General features: G+C 39.3%; 2 protein-coding genes and 1 long non-coding RNA gene across 3 annotated transcripts; 2 read left to right on the top strand and 1 right to left on the bottom strand.

Moving 5' to 3' along the window:
• Positions 1–3,452: 3,452 nt before the first annotated feature.
• Positions 3,453–4,041, bottom strand: LOC124877177. The gene is made up of 2 exons (XR_007040460.1): positions 3,599–4,041; positions 3,453–3,520 (listed from the first exon to the last, which is right to left on the bottom strand). It is a non-coding gene; the product is annotated as an uncharacterized LOC124877177 (long non-coding RNA).
• A 2,200-nt stretch (positions 4,042–6,241) lies between these two features.
• Positions 6,242–9,685, top strand: myl2b (myosin, light chain 2b, regulatory, cardiac, slow). The gene is made up of 7 exons (XM_047380526.1): positions 6,242–6,437; positions 8,535–8,624; positions 8,718–8,793; positions 8,992–9,096; positions 9,185–9,263; positions 9,338–9,386; positions 9,494–9,685. Exons 1-7 carry the CDS (start codon positions 6,435–6,437, stop codon positions 9,596–9,598), a joined length of 507 nt encoding a protein of 168 aa, XP_047236482.1. The 5' UTR covers positions 6,242–6,434; the 3' UTR covers positions 9,599–9,685.
• Positions 9,686–12,535: 2,850 nt separating this feature from the next.
• ppp1cc (protein phosphatase 1, catalytic subunit, gamma isozyme) lies at positions 12,536–21,702 on the top strand. Its single transcript, XM_047381005.1, has 7 exons — positions 12,536–12,954; positions 13,684–13,815; positions 16,188–16,418; positions 18,483–18,587; positions 18,841–19,064; positions 20,718–20,852; positions 21,038–21,702. The coding sequence occupies exons 1-7, from the start codon at positions 12,900–12,902 to the stop codon at positions 21,125–21,127; spliced, it is 972 nt and encodes a 323-aa protein (XP_047236961.1). The 5' UTR covers positions 12,536–12,899; the 3' UTR covers positions 21,128–21,702.
• Positions 21,703–21,944: the final 242 nt, after the last annotated feature.

Here is a 21,944-nt window from a genome sequence, read left to right as displayed (position 1 = left end):
CTGAACAAGGCTGGAATGAGCTATAGTAACATCCAAACGATGCTTGGTCAAAAGGTTACAAATGTTTGGTTAGATTATGGTTAAGGTGTAAATGTAAAATCACCATTAGTCGCCCTCAATCTGGAGCCCCTATCCAATATGTCCTCAAATGGGATGAGGGTGATCATGAGAAAGGATCAGCTCACAACTAATTATGAGGAGCATCCTAATTATGTAAAGGCAGTTTGGACCACACCCTTTAAGAATAACATTGTTAACAAATTATACCATAATGGAAAGAAGTCTTACAGGCCCCAAATAAAGAAGGCACATGTACAAGCCTGTATCATTTTAACCTGTAAACATCTAAATCAGATGGCCATTTGGAATGATTTTTGGCAGCCAGCAACCACAATTCGACTACAATACAAAATGCGCTAATCAGCACAGGTGGTTGATACACTTTTTTTTTTTTTTTACATTTTTACCGTAAGATTTTCACTGTCAATTTTAATGTTCTTAAACCTGAAAATGTTAATGAAATGAAAGTATTCATAATTTATTAATAGTGTTTTTTTCTGTTATAGCTCATGAATTCTAAGAGTTAAAGGAATACATAGTTGACGTGAGTTGTTACTATTTGTCAGCCAGACTATATCATAAAAAAAAAACCTAGGATCATTCTTGTTCTTCTCAATTATTAATGAGCAGTTCTGGCTTCTTTATAAACTGTCACACAGCCTTTTTCAAATCAAGTGAGACACTTTCAAACCAGCAGACTGGCCCCTTCTCTTCAACGTTTTCCCAGAGTTGGTTGTCAAGCATTGTGCATGGATTTGAACACCTGAAAATTTCCTTCCTATCTGTTTCTAAAATTATACTTTATGAGAAGGCACAAGAAAAACAGGACAAGGAACACAACAGAGCAACAGGCAGTGTAACAGCAGGATCCAGCAGAAGAAAGAACAATAAGAATGAGTGAGTTTATATATACTGAGGGAGGTGATGAGAATGACATCGAAAACTGGTGTATTAATCGGAACATAACATGGAGCAGCTGAAGGTAAGCAGCAGAGCTGAAGGATAGAGACTGATTCACATGAGAAGCTGAACTGAAGACACAAGGAAAACACTAACCCAACGGAGAAAAAAAACTGACCTAAGGGAAAAAAACTTAAATACACAGGGAATAAAAGGAACTAACAAAGAAAAGAACTAATAAGGTAAGGACTGATACTAAAGTACACAGAGAAATTAATAGAATATGGCATAAATAAGGAACATAGTGGAATAATGAAAACAAACACAAATGAAAACCAAAACCTTACAGCCAAGAATCATGACGCCTTCGGTACAAAACATTTAAAAGTATTTGACACACAAAATGTTCCTTTAGTACTCTAAATTCTTCCTGTCATTTCCATCAGCTGTGAGATTAGGACATGCCGGTGTGGCGGCTGCACCGACAGCCATGCATGCCCTAGCAATGACAAATACACTTCCCAGTGTGACAGATGAAGCTGTGTTTTGTCTCTGGGGTATATGTGTTTGAGTGTGTGTCAGAGGAGGTGGGGTTGCCTCTACACCTTTTCTCTTTCGGTCATTTTTATAGAGATTGATTTTCATTTCACCAGCCCATAGAACTATTCTCTGTTTGTTCCTTTGTTTATCTCCTTCCCTTGCATGGTCACCTCTGTGCTCCTCATATTGACAGACCGCTCCACCTCAGTCTAAATGTCAGCTCTAAACTCTCGATCAACCATGTGCAAGCTCTTTGATGGATGAACTTCAAACAACCCCTCGTCAATAAATATGCAGCGTGCAATATTTCTGATCCAGCTAAATATGGGCTGTGTGTTAAAAGGCCAATAAGTTCCACAGTATTTTTTAAACATATCAATGTTTGAATCATTAATCATTAGACTCTGTACTTAATCAAGTCTTTATCAGATTTGTTTCACACTGAGCACCTAAAACTGGTTTGACTCCTTAAGAATAACATTACAAATAGTGAAAATTACTAAACAATACCTTCCAAAAGCATTTATACCCTCAATGTCTCCTCGATTGAAAAAACTACAATAAAGAACTCAAATAACCCAACTATTTGGTCTGGACCTCAATCATACATCACATAATATCAATATTTACGTTTCATGAAGTAATGAAATGACGGGTCTCCAATACAATCTCCCTTGGATGTTTTACTCTTTAATTGCTTTTATAAAGAAATTCTGGACAATATAATTAGGCTTTTAGGACAAGAATGTGCAAAATAAGCTATTGAAAATAATATTTTTACAAAATAATGTTAAACACTGCATGAATATTTACCTCCTTCAGGTCGATAGGTAGGCGCACCTCTGGCTGCAGTCACAGCAATGAGTCTGTGTGGAAAGGTTTCAATCAGGCTGACACATTTGGACATTGCAATCTTTCTCTATTTTTCCTTATAAAACCGTTCAAGCTCTGTCAGGTTGCCTAGGAAACTCGTTTGAACCACTTTTTCCAGGTCCTGACACAGTCTTAAAAGTATTGAAATCTGGGGTGTGATTTGGCCACTCCAGAACATTCACCTCATCTTTGAACCATTTTTTGTCTAGCTTTTGCTGTTTATCCTCCAGGATTTAGCAATACGTTTTCTGTTTTCATGTTCTACTCTGCCTTTTCAAGCCTTTCAGGGCCTGTTGCTGACAAGCCTCCCCAATGCATGATGCTGCCACCATCATGCCTCATTGAGAAAATGGTGTGTTTCAGATGAAGTGTGGTCTTTGGTGCTCTTCAAACATAAGAAAATGTTTTCCTATTAAAAAATCCTATTCATTAATGACATTTAAACTCAAAGAGATGTCCGGTGTGCATTTTAATATGTGTGCCATAAGTCTCGGCTCCACAGTTGTTAGCACTGTTAACTTGCAAGACAAAAGGTTGTGGATTTGAATCCCTGCCTGTGGGCTTTCTGGATGGCTTTTACATGTTTCCTTTGTACCGATAACAGTAATATATTACTTTGTACCTACACCCACAGAAGTGTTTACATGTCTGCAGAATGCGTCTAACAGAATACATGAACAACTCTGTCAGCTTCAACTTGTCTTGAATGCAACAGCAATTCACAATTAGCAAGCTCTATCCAGTCTGTCATCTCCACATGCTGGAGAGTGTGCATCACGGCGCTTTGAGATTTATCACAAACTTTGGAGCCTTAACACATCACTGTGTCTTATATGCCAAAGCAAAATGGCCTTCTTTGCATGTGCTCTGACTTGACCATTGGCGTGTCTGGATTTACAAGGCAATTCTTAAAATGCATCTTTATCATCTTTTTAAATTTCAAGGAATAGTGAATACAGTCTCCGGTATCAGGACTTTTTAAATTTCTAAAATGTTCCCTGGGTCAGAACAGAGAATGGGAATGTCATAGTTTGTTAATGATCTGACCCACATGGAGAATAACACTCAGGAGATAAATAGAAAGTTTAAAAGTTTTATTTTCATGGGAGTGATATGGGGTTGAGATCCTGGACTGGTAAATCACCAACTGCACAGAAGATAGGACAGAAGGTAAGACCAGAGGAAATAAACAGTTATTGTAAAGCCAGTTTGTCACTATGCTTACTGGGGGAGGAAGTTGAACCGCCAGAGGGATGAGAGATGCAGGGTCTGAGAGCGCAACACAGGAGCAGTTCTAAGGAGGTAGATCCTTAGGAGCTCTGATCCAGGACTGTGTGATGAGAGTGGAATGATGGTGTGGAACACAGGTTGGAGGTACTTTCACGAGAGCTGGTTGGAGAGTGGACAGGAGTCGCTTATGACTAGATCCACGTGGTCAAAGAGCCAGGAAGCTGCCAGCTTGAACTTGATCCGGAGGAGATAACTGGAGACTTGAATCCTTTATCCAGAACCCAGAGAACGCTCTTTAAGAAGAGTCTGGAAACCAGCTTGAACTCAGCCAGGTCTGGAAACAACCTGAGGAGGCAGACACACTTGAATCACTTAGAGTTCTGGAAGAAGCAGGAAACCAACAACTAGAGCAAGCATTTGTTAACACTGGTGGCTAATACTCAGGCATTGAAGTGCTGGCAGCTTCCTGCCTAAATACACCTCCAGGTAATTAGTCAATGCGAAGCACCTGTCCCCTCACACCTGTGAACTCCAACACCATCTAGTGACCAAGCAGAGTAAATAGCAGGCAAATACAAATTACCAGCAAACTCATAGACCCCGACATGGAAGTAAGCTTGTAGCTTTTCTGTTCCAACTTCTTGGACCATTTTGCAGTCAGAGCTCAAACTCAAGACTTTTTAAATTTTTAACTGTTTTTGTAAATATTGTATTGTATGTCTTTGTTTTATATGGTTATGGGCTGTAACTGACTGTTTTTTAACTGTATGCTGCCATTCTTGGCCAGGTCTGTCTTGCAAAAGAGATCTTTTCATCTAAATGGGAAAAACCTGGTTAAATAAAGATTATTGCTATTATTATTTTCCACCCTTGCAATCTTTCGAAGGTGTACTACGCCTCCCATCCAATTACCGCTGGATAGGTGCAGAGATCTGACCACCCAAACCCTTTAAGGATAACTGGGTATAGATAATGGATGGATGCAAGTCTTCCATGTAAATAATTGGGAAAGCAGGGTTAGATTATAAAAAAAATATTCAAATATTTGAACACTCATGGAGCACTGTTCAATCCATCATCTCAAAATAGAGCATGGCAAAATTGCAAACCTACTCAGGCCATGTCCATCCACCTAAACGTATGGGCCAGGTAAGAAGAGTATTAATCACAGATGCAGTCAAGAGGCCAGTGTTAACTCTGGAGAAGATGTAGAGATTCACAGCTCAGGTGGGAGAATCGGACCACTATTCTAAATCAGGCTTTTATGTAAGGGGCCACAAGAAAGGCATTGTTGAAAGAAATCCATTGGATTTCCTGTATGCAGTTTGTCACAAGAGATGCTGGGCAAACAGCAAATATGTGGGAGAAGGTGCTCTGGACAAATGAGGCCAAAATTGAACTTTAGGACCTACATACAAAGTGTGTAAAAACTATCACTCTGAACACACCGCCCTTGTGTAGAAACATTGGTATGGATGCTTGTCAGAGTTCTCGGAAAAACTGGATGGAGTTCAATATACAGGAGTTGGGGGAAAAAACCTGGTAGGAGCTGCAAAAGACTTAAGACTAGGGTGGAGGTTCACCTTCACACCCACTCTAAACATACAGCTGAAGCAATAGAATGGTCTGTGGCAAGACCTAAAAATTAATATTCAGGGTGCGGCACTGTGTAGGGGTTACGCGCGTGACAATGTACAGAGGCTACAGCCCTCGAAGCGGCTGTCCTGGGTTAGAGTCACAGACCCGGCAACATTTGTCGAATGTCTCCCCCTCTCTCTACCCCTCTTTCCTGTCTACCTACTGTCAAAAAAATAATAAAGGCCACTACTGCTGAAAAAATATCTTGAAAAAATTAATTAATTAATATTCACAGATGCCCTCCATCCAAAATGACTGGCACAAAGCTTGTAGATACATACCCCCAAAAAGACGCAGCTGTAATTATAGCAGAAGGTGGAAAAGATGCAGCAAAATACAGATTAGGGAGGTAAAAAACAAATGCATACCACCCTTTTCAGATTATTATCTGTGATTTTATTTTTAAATCAGGCATTATTTCCCTTCCATCCACAAATACACACTATTTTGTGTTGGTTTATCACACAACAGCCCAATGAAATGTTTGGACATTTGTACTGTGTCAGCACAAATTGTAAAACGTTGAATACTTTTGCTACTCCACTAACACTTAAGGGATTCACTGTTAATGACATGGAAGACTTACAGATGGTTACACAAGTGATTTTTATTCTTTTTATTTTTTATTTTTGCAGTAAGTCTAAAATAAAGATCATGAAAAGTTCATGAGTTCCATAAAATGGACAATGTTTCCAGCTAATGTTTTCCACGCCGTAGCATGCTGTTTATGACTTAGAGTAATTGGGGCTCAGTGAACTTTAGCTAACAGTTCCGTTTACTGAGCTACCATGAAGCAGCTCCAGCAGGGCACTGGCCCAGCCCAGGCCCTCTGTGGACCACTAACAGGACGGCTGGATGATGGATCCTATCAAGTGCAGCTGTCAGTCACAAAACACAACTGTCCTTCCTGGGCCAGAGCTATGTCCTGTTGTTATTCTGGGGCCTCAGTAATGGGGGTATGTGCGTTTGGCCATTATCCCTAAATCTCATGAACTCAGACAATGGTGGTCAATGGCAGGGAGAGAATAGTCCTCTTTACCTGTGCCTCTGCCTAAAGAAGGCATGGAGTATTTATAGTCCATATGCACCATTATATATTAGGGGAGAAAGGGGTCAGCATATCAAGCCATTGTTTTGTGTGCTGCTCATCATAAAGCAGCAAGGGTACTGCTTGGTTCACGTCACAAGGAAAAATGGTGAGTAGATGCAGATTTTATTGGCATTGCCCTGCTTTTAGGTTGTGCGGTATGGTTAATGTGCTTTTAAATATTTAGCAAAGCTGTATAGGTAACTGTTGTGACTGATTTCAGGGATTTAGCCCTGATACATCAATCAATTAACAAAAACAGACAAAACATAGAAGACAGAGAACGCATGAAAAAACAGCAATAATGGAAGGAAACAGAGAAGAGTGGTATCAATTAAAACTGAAACACTGATAAAGCAAGCAGAATTAAATCCAGAACTGTTGGTATTACAGTTGGCATTAATTTTGTGTACCTAGATTGTAATCAGTATTGCTGAGTAGAAGTTGAGTAAGTTTAATGACTAAAAGACCTTTAAATCCAGTAGTTATAGTTGAAGTATTAAGATTATTTTACTCTTCTCGTGAGTCCTTCATGTTCAAAGGAAAGAAAACAATAAGGATTGGTTTGTAATGAAGGAATAAAACATTCTTTAAATAATAAAAAACAGCATTTTATCAAAAGATACAAAAAGGTGGCATATAAACCTTTCCCCTGACAACAACAGCTAAGATTTGCCTTTTATTAGCAATGACTGGGCTTAGAAGGTGAGATTGCTTATAAGTCAAATACTCGAATACACTGAGATAGTCATAAAGCCTTACCACCTCCTCACAGCACATTGCAAATAAATGAAAACTGACTGAACCAATTTTCTGTTAAATTCTATTTAAAAAAGTTTGAAGAAATCAACCATCATTAAACAATACATTTAAAAACTAGTACGTTTGGGTAAAATCTTTATAATTTTAATGGCTAGAATATAATGTAATTTAAAATTCCTTTTTAAAAGAGGGGACACTTTGGAGAGGAGATAAATAAGGCAGGCTACAAAGAGGTAAATAATTTGTCATCTTTTTTTCTCCTTTTACCAGCAAAGTTTCTTTTGGTGCTAAACAGCAATCTCTGCATCGTTTCACCTGAGAATATATGTAACCATCTAAGGACACAAACCAAGAAAATAATTTTGGGCACCAGAGGTCCCGTCTGTGGGATATCCAAGCGCCCCAGAGCTAATCCACAGCAAGCATTAGACCTCAGCTGTCGAGAGGCTTGTGAATCCAAAATGATGTCATCGCGCTGCATTCCCTCACACTGTTTTTTCCCCAGTTCCTTGGCAGTCATGTAAATAGCTCAACATAATCCCTCCCTCCGAGGGTTTTCTGATCAAACAGGACTCAAAGTACCATCCTGTCATCATCCAGGCCCTGCGGAATAATCTCTCATGTGATCCTGGAACTATGGACGTACACGCAACGGACCACACCCCCCACAGGCCAGGGCTGCGTCTCACAAAACTGGATACTTGTGTGAATAATATTTTCAAGACCAACTGACATAGTCTTTAATCCTTCTTTACAAAATGTCTGCCCCACATTCAGCGCCCAAACAGTTCCTCACTCGTCATTGGCTTGTCATTGTAAAAGTACATGACGGTAAAGAACAACCATGAGTGAAGTTAATGGAGCTGCTGCAGGGGTGTCTGCAGAAAGTTTTAATGAGGGTGGTTATCATGTGGGCCACTGATACTCTTGGGGTCCACAAAAACCAAAAGCCACGACCAAATTTGAGGAGTTTGTCTATAGCATTGCCACATATAACACAGTGTGGCCCAGGACAAGTGATGGACAGTTAAAGGTAGATTGTAATAAATCTTTAAAAATACTAACTAACATCACCATTTAATATATTTCAATTATAAACAGGCACATTAGTTTGTAAGTGTCATTTTCTACAGCAGTTAACAATATTGGCTATTTTACTTTTGACGATACTGAAACATTTTGACTAGAATTTAACAGAAGATGTTGGTTTAGTTAGCAGTTATTCTCATTCATGGTGTGCTGATATGTTTATATGGGTTCTGTTATTAATGATCAGTGATTGAGAACGTTTCTGTGTTGGACCAAGAATTTAAGTTTGTATCCAGCTTTAGTTTGTTTAGCGAAAGTCCAACTTGCCATCAAGCTAAGCCTGTTAACCCTGTAGAAGTTGATGATAAAGCAAGTAGTTTGGGTCCAATCTCCTTGTTTTGGTCAAATTCTGTAGTCTCCCAAGAAAGCCAAGAAGAGAGCAGACGGAGGGAGCTCCAATGTGTTCTCCATGTTTGAGCAGGCGCAGATCCAGGAGTTCAAAGAGGTGAGCAGCAAAACGGACCCAGACACTTCACCCTGCATTGACTGCTTGCTGTGCATACTCGAGTCACACTCTGTAACTCTCAATCTTCTGCAGGCTTTCACCATCATGGATCAAAACAGAGATGGCTTCATTGACAAGAATGACCTGAGGGACACTTTTGCAGCTTTAGGTGAGAGCATGGTGTGTGTCCATGTATGTGTTCCTCTGTCCTGGTTTCACTGAACCTATTTTTCAGCTTATCCATTAAATCTTTAACTACTTTTATATATAAATATATATATATAAATGTGATTGGGTAAAAAAAAAAAAAAATCATTATAGCCAGAGCCCCACACTCCACTCCACCCTAACTTATGTCTTTCTGCAGGTCGTTTAAATGTCAACCAGGAAGAGATTGATGATATGCTGAAGGAGGCTCCAGGACCGGTCAACTTTACAGTCTTCCTCACCATGTTTGGGGAGAAGCTAAAAGGTGATCCAGGATGTGTTCACACCTCATTTTTTATATCAATAAAAGGCTTTTAAAAATCCGACAAAAAAGTGATTAACATTTTCATCAGGTGCTGACCCAGAAGAAACCATCTTGAATGCTTTCAAAGTCTTTGACCCTGAGGGAACAGGAACACTAAAGAAAGATTAGTGAGTAACAGTATAAGGTTAACATTTTAGATGTGGTCATGTGGTTTGCTAACCTTCGCTGCTTGCTTTCACAGTGTGACAGAGATGTTGACGACTCAGGCAGACAGATTCTCAGCTGAAGAGGTCCGTGCTCCACCTCTGACAACATTGCGTCATCTTGTGACATTTTGAGCTGTTTGAACTCGACTGAACATATAGACGATTTTATTCTTCTTATTTTATGTCCACAGATGGAACAGATGTTTGCAGCATTTCCTCCTGATGTAGCAGGGAACCTAGATTACAAGAACCTGGTCCACATCATAACACATGGTGAAGAGAAAGACCAGGAATAGAGGGCAGGGCGTCTGCCTCATGGATCCTTCTTGTGTTCAGATACAACAGAGCACAAACCAAAGTCTGAATAAAAAGTTAAAAAGAAATTTGGTCTCAGTTTCTCTAACTGTGTTAACTATAGTTTAATCAAGTACTATAAGTTTGTGAGATGCCAGCAACATCATTGGGATTTTGTTTGATAGGCCAACTAGTAAAGTTCTCGTGGAGTGGAAAGATAAGAATAATGGTTTTCACTTTTTTATATTTATATAAATATCTGAAAAATCAATTGTACAAATACACAGATAACCAATTTAATTTAGATCTGGACTTTGACTGGGCCATTCTTAAACACAGATATTCTTTTATCTAAAACATTCCATTGTAGCTCTGACTGTATTTTTAGGGTTGTTCTCCTCCTTGAAGGTGATCATTTATCTCAGTCTCAAGTTATTCTCAGCCTCTAATATGTTTGCTTTCAAGGTTGCCCTTCCTTTTAGCATCTACTTCCCCACCAACTGGGACCACAGCATGATGCTGCCACCACCATGTTTCACTGTGATGATGTTGTGTTCAGGGTCATGTGATTCCCCTTTTTTAAATGTTTGCAGCGTGCCCTATAAAACTTGTGGCAACGTGTAAATGGGACTTCTTATGGTTTCCCCTCAATAATGACTTTTTTTAAGGGTTATGAATAGTTTTGACAGGTCATGTAATTTGTATAGGTCTATATATTGTTATTTGGAGTATATTTATTTTCCTACATTGTCAGGAAGTTCTTGATGTGGACCCAAATCCTGACAGGCAGGCAGGAGCAGTACGGCGAGCTGAAAAAATGCAATAAATAAGAACAAAAAAAACGTACATGGCAGGCATGAGGTGAATGAAGCATGAAACAATGACAGAAACAGTCATGGACATGAGCTGGCAAGGCACAGTGAGTGAACAGTATAATCCAGTGAGGAACAATGGGAAATGGAGAGCTTATAAGGAGACAGAACAGGTCCAGGCAACGGAGAGAAATTACTTCGCACAGGTGAGCAGAATCTACTTATTGCATAATGGCTGTGGCTGAGAGTGGTGAACAAGTAAGCATGAATGAGCTGATCAGATATACAGAACTGTCTAACTAAAGGGTAAATCTCTTTCCAAAGTAACAGGCAATAAACTAAAATAAATTACCAAAATACAAGAAAAAGAACACCTACAGAACATGTCATACATAAATGTATTAAATGGTGCATATAGAACAATATGCATGTAAAAATATTTTTAGGTGGATGAACAAAGAGGGAACGTTTGATGGCATCCACACAATACAATAGAAAACATTCATGAGGGTCCACTAACATTTACACCAAATATAACTGCAGCCTACACAGTGACGAGCAGGCCAGGCCCGTATCTCACTGTTTCTTGTTTTAGAGCTGTGTGTGTGGCTTGGCTTCCTATTGTTACAGCAGGAACACATTGTCAGTAATGATGTCTAATTATAGCTGCATGTAGTCATTTAAGTTTTAATCCTGTGCTGACAGTGCGGCAGTAAAGAGGCGGCAGAACCATGCAGCTTCAAGTCCTAATGTTACTGCAAAGCTCTTGAAGTGCCTAAATATAACAGAGGGTGATGCAGGCTAAGCTATGTTTCCTTAAAAGGTTTCCATGAGAAGGTTTATTAGCTAGAATGAGTAGCTTCAGCTCATTACCCAGAAAGTGCCCGCCGGCTGCTTTAAGCTGAGTTCTTATAGAGCTCATTTCAAAGACAATAAAATATCTGTTCAGGAGTTCATCCCAACACTCTCAAACTTAGAACATTCAATTACAAAAAGCACATGCAGTTAGCAGCATGTGTTAAACTAGACATTCTGAAGCAATATGGATTAGAAATTATTTTGATGATATTTGATGCTTTTAAGTCAGATTCACCACATGATTAGAAAGTCAGTGTTAAAGTGTATTAAAATTGGGAGGAATAATTGTTATCATCCATATTTTAGTAGCAGGGAGGTTTTTCATGTCCAGTGTTTGGTTATTGATAAATAGTTTTTAGTTTCATTTCAGTTACTGGTTTTGATTGTGATACTTCATTAGAGGAATCCAAGATAAGAGAGAGAAAGAACAACAGCAAAAACATTTGATATTTCATTACTTATGAGGACTATCAGAAATACTTGGACATCATCACATGATTCATGCCAGGGTAATATATATCCTGGACTCCAACACCTCTCGGCTTTCAGACAACATTTGGGGATGGACATTACGGAGAAAGTGGCAGATGCACAGAGACTGTCTTTAACATTCTGTAGCAATAAATTCCTGCACAGTAGGTCGTCTAACAAGTTCACAAAATCTCTAGAAGGCTTACTTATCCCCTAATTACACAAACTATAACACTTTCATTTTCTTGTAGGTATTAAAAATGAGTCATTTCACATTTTAATGATCATAATAAACACACTTTAGGAATCAGATTGATTTCTTACTATACCTTTTTTGATTTTCATACTTCATTTCTTCGAAATGCCCCACGAATTAACTGAAAACACCAAGAATTTAGCAAGAATTCAAAAACACTGATCTTTTTCAGTCAACATCTAGGAAACCACTGTATCATTTCTGGTAGTGTCCAGTGGTTTATGAAGGCATCCTTGCTTTAGTTGATGTACCAGTTAAACTTTTTACTGCAGTAACCTTTTGCTTTAGCTGTGCTTTACACACAAAGCATCTTTTTTATACATCCAAAAATCCAAAAAGGCTAATGCTGGGTTCATGCATTAGTTTCATACTTTACTTAACCTCAAGATACATGCACTATAGAGACCTCATTTTCAGTCAAACCAAATTGAAACATAAAAAGCATCATGTTTATTTGTCCTAGTTTTCCACACTTGGTAACTCCTAAAGCCTTTTCTCCACTCGGAACAGTAGAGGGCAGCAGCGGGTCAGCTGGCAGCGGCAGCCTCTCAGAAGCTGCTGTAAGCTCTTCAAGGTGCGGCAGAGGAAAAACAGAGACATCATCGCTAGCTAACAGCTAGTTCGGTTGACGTTTATTTTTTATGCCCCTTCTTAACAAAAGCCGAGACTGGGTTTGATTTTTTTTTTATGGAAATGGTGATGTAAAAGTATCTTATAGGATTTCCAAAATCGTCAACGAGCATATAAACCGAACCTGGGTCTCAGTAAAAAAATTTTACCCTCAGTCGAAAAAATAAAGGAGCTAAGCTACTAGCCTGTAGCTAATGCTAGGATAGCTAGCGGGCTAGCTTTCACAAGTGTGCTAACACCGAGATCTGACTGAATCGATTTTTAAAGACGCAGAAAATGGCTGATGTTGACAAGCTCAACATAGACAGTATTATTCAACGCCTTTTAGAAGGTAAGTAGGCTCACAAATATAATAAATTAAGCTCGTTTGATCATTTAGAGGTTGTTGTGACAAGAACGGTAGTAAATGTGAAGTTAGCTATAGCGATTGAAAGGCGAATCATTTTGTTATTTCAGTTATTTTATTGTATTTAGTTCTCATTGGAACTAACCACCAGATATCACCAAATGTGTTTAATGACCGATAATCTGACACCTAAATGTTAGAAAATGGTTCGTTAAAAAAATCACTGACATTTGCGCATACCGGTGTAGCGCCACTTTCTGTGACCCTACAGATGTGTGACCTGATTAGGATTTCCAGCGGCCGCCAAACGCATCGTCTGCATTAGTTTCGGTTACCAAGAAGAATGTCCAGTCCCCCTCTTTATGGGGTGTTATAAAGCTATTAATGTTCGATTTGTGAACTTTGTCTCCCGTTAGTTTCAGTGATACTAAACTGTCCGACTGTCACTGGAACATCTGCTGTTATACGATAATTGTTCAATTGGCCACGTTAAATACTACATAAAAAAGTATTCACATAATGTGCCCTACTATTATGAGAGCCATTATGACGAAGCCTTATTGAACAACTGTATGCCTTAATTTGAGTTACACGGATTGCTGATCTCTTTTCCACCCGACCAGCCCAAATAGATAATGCATGAGGTGTTGCTGACTTGGCAGCAAGTGTACTGACTGTTATCTATCCTGACTGTTTAATGTTGTCTGGTTACAGTCCGAGGAGCAAAGCCTGGCAAGAATGTGCAGCTGCAGGAGAATGAGATTCGTGGATTATGCCTGAAGTCCAGGGAGATCTTTCTCAGTCAACCCATTCTGTTGGAGCTGGAGGCTCCCCTCAAAATTTGTGGTTGGTGATAAATGGAACTATCCAGATCCTTAAGCAACAAAATAAATTGGCCGAATTTGATTTAGAAGCTGTAAGGATTATGAATCTGAGAATATTATTTAATATTTTATCAAATAATATTGCGGTCTGTTAAGGGTTATCCTGTGAATAACAGCCCAGTAAGGCGATGGTATTAGGAGAAAATAGAAAGGTGTGAGACGAGCCCTGACATTATTGAACAGCAAAACTGCACATATATGGAATGAATTCACACAATTTCTTAAAATACAAGAATTTATTATCAAACATAAGTCAACTCAAAGTCAAACATATTTCAATCAACAAACTCTTTACTATGCTAAAACAATCCAACTAAACTACCAAGCAGAATGAATGAATAAGGAAGACTAATGGGCTATGTACAATATAAACAAGTTGATTAAAGATGATTAGAAATCATGACCAAAAGAGTGATGCAACATTACCATGCAATGTTTATGTTTGAGAACCAAGGATTATCTTGAAGAATCTGGAAATGAAGTTAAGTTAGTCTTGGAACCAATTTAGGAAATAATCAGCAAACGTTTAGACAACCATTCACAATGCAAGATCAGATCAAATATTATTTTAATAAAATAATGTTTTAAAGAAAGATCTGCTGAATAAAACCAACCTTCTGGATGACCATTTTTCAACGATGTCTCATTAGCTGCCTTTATTAATTAAAATAATATTTAAGGAAATATTATTAAGGAAGTGGTAAAATATTTAAGGGAATATTTTGGAAAAGAGCCAAATCTTTCTGGAGAATTGGGGCTTGATGGTGTTTACTTAGTTATCAAATCTAGTAAAATAATGTTTAGGGAAGTATTATTTACTGGATTGAAAACTAACAAGCTTTTCTGGGTAAATATTATTTAGCAGCATGCACGTGTTCTTACCTGTTAGCAGTTGAAGCTAACAAAGGAGGCTGATAGCTTAGCACCAGAATCAAACACACACCTTTAAAAATACCGTCAATAATAGGGTTAAAACGCATAAGCGTGAACGGCGCGTTATGATCGATCTTCTGTGTTTAAAATCACCCTTCAAGTAAAGTTTGTCTTAACTTTAAAAACACACAAAGAACACAACCTGAACACGTGTGCTGCAGGTATTCTGCTAGCACCAAGATAGCTGAGTTCAACACAAACAAAACCAAACTTCATAAAATGAAAAACGTTTAGATCATTTCAACCTAAATCACTTCTATATTATTCTTCCCAAACATTTAACCTCATGAACTGTGGTGAGGAACGTTGACCAGGGCGGCGAAGTTTGAAGAAACCAGTCTTTAAACGGTTAGCTACAGCTAACCTCCTTAGCTGTGGGGAGTGGCGGTTGTTCTGTCGGCCGCCAAACTGGACGTTACCGTAACCACGGTGATGCGGCTCCTGTTGTCCTTTTCTCAGGCAGGGAAAACCGCTTCACTCGGCTTGTAGAGACAGTGTCTCTACTGGGAACTTCTCTGGGACAGTTTGCTTCTGCAGGCCTCAGAAAGAAAGTAAGCAATGCTTATACCTTAATTTACCCCTTTTTATGAATGAATACCGGATTCTTTCAACACTAATTCATCAGTACTTAACTTAGTGCATATGATCAATGATCGTATGACATCCTTGGATCATGTTTGAAGAGTTTATGTCTTTTTGCCAGCAAAGAGACATTAGCGCGCTGTGCCTCCCCTGTCCCGATGATCACCGGTGTGGAAGAGGCAGGATGTAGCAAGAGCGGTGCTTTTATTTAGACAGTGACGTCACAGGAAGTCCGCAGTTACCCCATTTCTTGGCTGTGTTGGAAGTAGGTTAATGCAATTTATTTTGAAAGTTCCAGAAGAGTTTGTACCGGAGTTTAATGTTGAAATCCATGGCTGGGTCCCAACATCCCCCTTTAGTTGCGAAGAATGAGATGAAGCCCACAGTCTTTGGGGCTAAACATCCGTCCTCAGCCATGTGAAAAGAGTCACTGGATTCCTGCAGGTAGGCAGAGTTCAACAGTTCATTTTTGGTTCAGAGGTTAGTGTTTGGACAGGAGTTAGGCAGGCTTGGGCAGAGACTAACACTAATAAAATGTTTTAAAGAAAAAAAAAATCATGTAATAATTTTCAAATAATACTGCTTTTAAAACCTTAATAATTTCTCAAGTTCAAAACCATAAGAAAGAAAAAGATTAAAACAGAGTATACGGTGTTTGAAATTATTTACCATCTTCATACCTTGTTTGATAGATTTTACAGGGTTGATTCTGGACTGCAACGGCTTGCCATATCTTTTAGGAACGCCGTCCCAACAAAGCCATTTTATATCCAGTGTGGTTTTGCAAGTCAAATATTTTTATTTTCTCCTGACCTGCAGGTGACATCCATGGGCAATACTATGATCTCCTGAGGCTTTTTGAATATGGGGGCTTCCCTCCAGAGAGCAACTACCTGTTCCTGGGTGACTACGTGGACAGGGGGAAGCAGTCCCTGGAAACAATCTGTCTTCTCTTGGCCTACAAAATCAAATACCCAGAGAACTTCTTCCTACTGAGGGGAAACCATGAGTGTGCATCAATCAACAGAATATATGGTTTTTACGATGAGTGTGAGTTTTGTTTAATTGAACCAAATTACATTTTAGTGTATTGTGTACAAAGAGCATTTAGCAGCTAAATAGGATTCAGATGTTAACACAGAATTTCTCAGGCAGGGTAAACTGTTTGGGTGAGCTTGACTCACATACAAGAATACCAAAGGGCCTCTTATATTCTTACTATATAGAAGAAATGCACCTATCAGATACCATTTTTCTGTTTTGTTTGAGGTCTGACCTGCTGATTCGGATTCATTTATTTCATAATTCTAACCCATAAAGGAGAAAAATGTGCCATAGGTTCCAACAGACACATAAATCCTGAATGTTTTATTTTTACTTAAAAAAGTGAAAGTAAAAACATGCTGTTGGTTGAGTAAATTATGACTGAAACTCGTGAAAGATCTTAGTTTAGATGCATTTACAGGTCCTTCTCAAAATATTAGCACATTGTGATAAAGTTCATTATTTTCCATAATGTCATGATGAAAATTTAACATTCATATATTTTAGATTCATTGCACAATAACTGAAATATTTCAGGTCTTTTATTGTCTTAATACGGATGATTTTGGCATACAGCTCATGAAAACCCAACATTCCTATCTCACAAAATTAGCATATCATTAAAAGGGTCTCTAAACGAGCTATGAACCTAATCATCTGAATCAACGAGTTAACTCTAAACACCTGCAAAAGATTCCTGAGGCCTTTAAAACTCCCAGCCTGGTTCATCACTCAAACCCCAATCATGGGTAAGACTGCCGACTTGACTGCTGTCCAGAAGGCCACTATTGACACCCTCAAGCAAGAGGGTAAGACACAGAAAGAAATTTCTGAACGAATAGGCTGTTCCCAGAGTGCTGTATCAAGGCACCTCAGTGGGAAGTCTGTGGGAAGGAAAAAGTGTGGCAGAAAACGCTGCACAACGAGAAGAGGTGACCGGACCCTGAGGAAGATTGTGGAGAAGGGCCGATTCCAGACCTTGGGGGACCTGCGGAAGCAGTGGACTGAGTCTGGAGTAGAAACATCCAGAGCCACCGTGCACAGGTGTGTGCAGGAAATGGGCTACAGGTGCCGCATTCCCCAGGTCAAGCCACTTTTGAACCAGAAACAGCGGCAGAAGCGCCTGACCTGGGCTACAGAGAAGCAGCACTGGACTGATGCTCAGTGGTCCAAAGTACTTTTTTTGGATGAAAGCAAATTCTGCATGTCATTCAGAAATCAAGGTGCCAGAGTCTGGGGGAAGACTGGGGAGAAGGAAATGCCAAAATGCCAGAAGTCCAGTGTCAAGTACCCACAGTCAGTGATGGTCTGGTTGCCGTGTCAGCTGCTGGTGTTGGTCCACTGTGTTTTATCAAGGGCAGGGTCAATGCAGCTAGCTATCAGGAGATTTTGGAGCACTTCATGCTTCCATCTGCTGAAAAGCTTTATGGAGATGAAGATTTAATTTTTCAGCACGACCTGGCACCTGCTCACAGTGCCAAAACCACTGGTAAATGGTTTACTGACCATGGTATCACTGTGCTCAATTGGCCTGCCAACTCTCCTGACCTGAACCCCATAGAGAATCTGTGGGATATTGTGAAGAGAACGTTGAGAGACTCAAGACCCAACACTCTGGATGAGCTAAAGGCCGCTATCGAAGCATCCTGGGCCTCCATAAGACCTCAGCAGTGCCACAGGCTGATTGCCTCCATGCCACGCCGCATTGACGCAGTCATTTCTGCCAAAGGATTCCTGACCAAGTATTGAGTGCATAACTGTACATGATTATTTGAAGGTTGACGTTTTTTGTATTAAAAACACTTTTCTTTTATTGGTCGGATTAAATATGCTAATTTTGTGAGATAGGAATTTTGGGTTTTCATGAGCTGTATGCCAAAATCATCCATATTAAGACAATAAAAGACCTGAAATATTTCAGTTATTGTGCAATGAATCTAAAATATATGAATGTTAAATTTTCATCATGACATTATGGAAAATAATGAACTTTATCACAATATGCTAATATTTTGAGAAGGACCTGTACAGTGATGAATTAAAACACATTTTGTTGTCATCATAATTTAGGTAAACGAAGGTACAACATCAAACTCTGGAAGACCTTCACAGATTGTTTTAACTGCCTGCCTATTGCTGCAATTGTTGATGAGAAGATCTTTTGCTGCCATGGAGGTAGGTTCTTGTTTTTACTATCTCACTGTACACAGTTTAATCCTTTTTGGTAGATTTTTGTTCACATCTGTGGCCTATGTGAAAACTGCATTCAAAGCATAGTAGAGCTTTGACGTCAGGTGTTCTTATTTGTCATTGTGAAATGCTGTCTCTGCCGTTTCATCATCCGGCATTTGGACTGACCCACGGCTAATAGATTCTGACCCCTGTATTTGTTTGCTTATTGGTATCATTGCTGTGTTTTTGCATCTAGGACTGTCACCCGACCTTCAGTCCATGGAGCAGATCAGACGCATCATGCGTCCCACTGATGTGCCTGACCAGGGCCTGCTGTGCGATTTGCTCTGGTCCGACCCAGACAAAGATGTTTTGGGCTGGGGGGAGAATGACAGGGGCGTCTCATTTACCTTTGGCTCAGAAGTGGTAGCCAAGTTCCTGCACAAGCATGACTTGGACCTGATCTGCCGTGCCCACCAGGTAACTCCAGTACCCCTGTATTTACAAACAGATGTGATTATGTGAGCGCGTTTGTACGAGGACATCGCATCCAGTGCCGAGAATTGGCTGGCGTACAGCGGAGAGTGAACTTGTGTTCTTGATCTTTTTGTTTTGTTTCTGTAAACCTTTGGTCATTTTTTGATGTGTTAATGTGTGTCCCTGGATCAACTAAATGTATTTCCTTGGTTTTAAAATAAAAGCTACTTAAATTCCTGAAATATGAGGGTTTACAAAAACCTCAAATTGTCCACAAAGAACTTTTGTTGGTCACGATCTAAAAAAAACACAATAAATAAGAACCATTGTAAAGTGTAGAATTAGAGTTTAATGTAAATTGTGGATTTTAAATGTATTTATTTTAATCTGTTGAAGGAAAAAAAATGAAGTGATGCTTGGTAGAGCTGCATGATACTCATAAAACATGCTATATATGCATAAGGTTGGTGAATGTAACAGGGATATGACTTCTGATAATGAAATACTTAATCAAACTGTTGATTTTAATTTGCTTTGGTTTCATTATAACCATAGACCCCAAATAGTGATTACTGTTTGGTCCTCTTCTTTTCCCTTTGAGGGGTCCCCACAGCAAGTCATCTGTCACCATCTACCCCTGTCTCCTGCATCTTCTTCTCTCACACCCATTGTCTTCATGTCCTCTTTCACTCCATCCATGAATCTCCTCTTTGGTCCTCTAAGCCTCCTGCCTGGCATTTGCAGCCTCAGCATTATTCTACCAATGTACTCACCATCCCTCCTCTCTACATGTCCAAAACATCTCAGTCTGGCCTCTCCGGCTTTATCTCCAACACATCTAACATGAGCTGTCCCTCTCATGTACCCATTCCTGATCCTATTCATCCTCGTCACTCCCAAAAAGACTCAACATCTTCATCTCTGCTACCTCCAGCTCTGTCTCCTGGCTCTTTCTCGGTGCCACTGTCTCTAAACCATACATTGCTGGTGTCACCACTGTCTTGTACAACTTTGCTTTCATTCTCACTGCTACTTTATCACATTGCCCACCTGACACTTTTCTCCTCCTGTTCCTACCTGCTTGGGCCCATTTCTTCACCTCTTTCCCACATTCACCGTTGCTCCGGACTGTTGACCCTAATTACTTAAAGTTCTCCACCTTCTTCATCTCTTGTTCCCTGTAACCTCAAGGCTCCACTTGGGTCCCTCTCATTCACACACATGTATTCTGTCTTGCTCCAGCTAACCTGAATTCCTCTCCTTTCCAGGGCAAACCTCAATCTCCTTAGATGTTCTTCCACCTGTTCCCTGCTTTCTCCCCAGATCACAATGTCATCTGCAAACATAGACCTTGGAGATTGAATAGATTCCAATCTAAGCTCACCTATCAACCTGTCCATCACCACAGTAAACAAGATGGGACTCAGAACCGATCCTTCATGCAGTCCCACTTCCATGTACCACTTAACTGAATGAACAATTTATGTTCATCATGTGACCAACCCAATGTAGACATCCCTATTAATGCTGTCAGTAGCTAGAGCGCTGGACTATATTTAGCATCATCTATGTATTACATAATTCACTACAAGGTTCCTCTTGGGCAGAACTCTTAATCTTGTCTTTTCTGTTCTGTTCTGATTGTCTTGTTTGCAGGTTGTTGAGGATGGCTATGAATTTTTTGCAAAGAGGCAGCTCGTCACATTGTTCTCTGCACCGAATTATTGTGGGGAGTTCGACAATGCTGGTGCCATGATGAGTGTTGATGAGACTCTCATGTGCTCATTTCAGGTAACCTGAAAAAGAAACGGGATGGGATCCTGAAGTGAGGGTACCAACCCTAATCTCAAAATGAGGAAATCTGAAATTTTGGGAGCAAATTTAATATGCTAATTTGCAAATATTTTTTTCTGAAAACATTTTCTATTTTCATATATATATATATATATATATTTTTTTTTCTATTTATTGTACAGATTTTAAAACCAGCTGAAAAGAAAAAGCCCAACGGCAGCCGTCCTGTGACTCCCCCCCGCAATATGGTCACCAAGCAAGCCAAGAAATGAGGGGACGGGCTAGGGACCAAATGGCCAGAGATGCACTCTTCTGGTCTGCTTTCATCTTCTGCATTCAAAGGATTGGTTATTTTTCACGCTGCCAATACCGAAAAGATATCCACTCCTACTTGATGAAAGCAAAATATTTTATTGTTTTACTGTCCACAGGGGTAAATTGATATGTCACCATGGAAAACCTCAGGTGTTTTGCACTCCATTTTGCAGCTAGTCTTTGCCACATATGACTGTTCAATCAGGAAAAATGTAATAATATGGCTACTTATGCACAGGAATGCCTTGTTTGAAGCTGTGCAAAAATTTTTCAAGTTTATTTCATGTCTTTCATTTGTCATTTAATTCACCTGTAATTGTTAACAATGGTTATAAAAGTTTGAGGAAAGTCACAGAGGTTTACTAATGTAATCTTTATTTACAGTAATTTACTCATAGTTTCATAGAGAATTGACTACACTGCATCACATTTTTAAATACCGGTAAGTCTTGTGCTAAATTAAAATAATAAACAAGCACTCTTGTAATGTCTAAATCTTTCTAATAAACTTTTAAGTGTGATTTAGGTTGAATATTGATAACTGAGTGTTATTTGTTTCAAAAGCTTTCATTTCTCAGACCTAATAAATTGAAAATTAAAGGGAAAGTTGTAAATTGTAATGTACTGTAACCTAAAACACGTCTGGCAGGGTTTCACGTTACCACGTAAAGCATTTCAACTAATTTAATATACGTTCTGTCATTTTTCTTATGCTTAAATTGGGTCTTACTAAGTTTCATCACTTCCTAATATTGCATTGATGTATTTAGCGTA

Source organism: Girardinichthys multiradiatus, chromosome 12, assembly GCF_021462225.1.
Source record: "Girardinichthys multiradiatus isolate DD_20200921_A chromosome 12, DD_fGirMul_XY1, whole genome shotgun sequence".
Taxonomy (NCBI): domain Eukaryota; kingdom Metazoa; phylum Chordata; class Actinopteri; order Cyprinodontiformes; family Goodeidae; genus Girardinichthys; species Girardinichthys multiradiatus.
The sequence above is the reverse complement of the archived record's forward strand: the minus strand, read 5'-3'. Positions and strand labels throughout refer to the sequence as shown.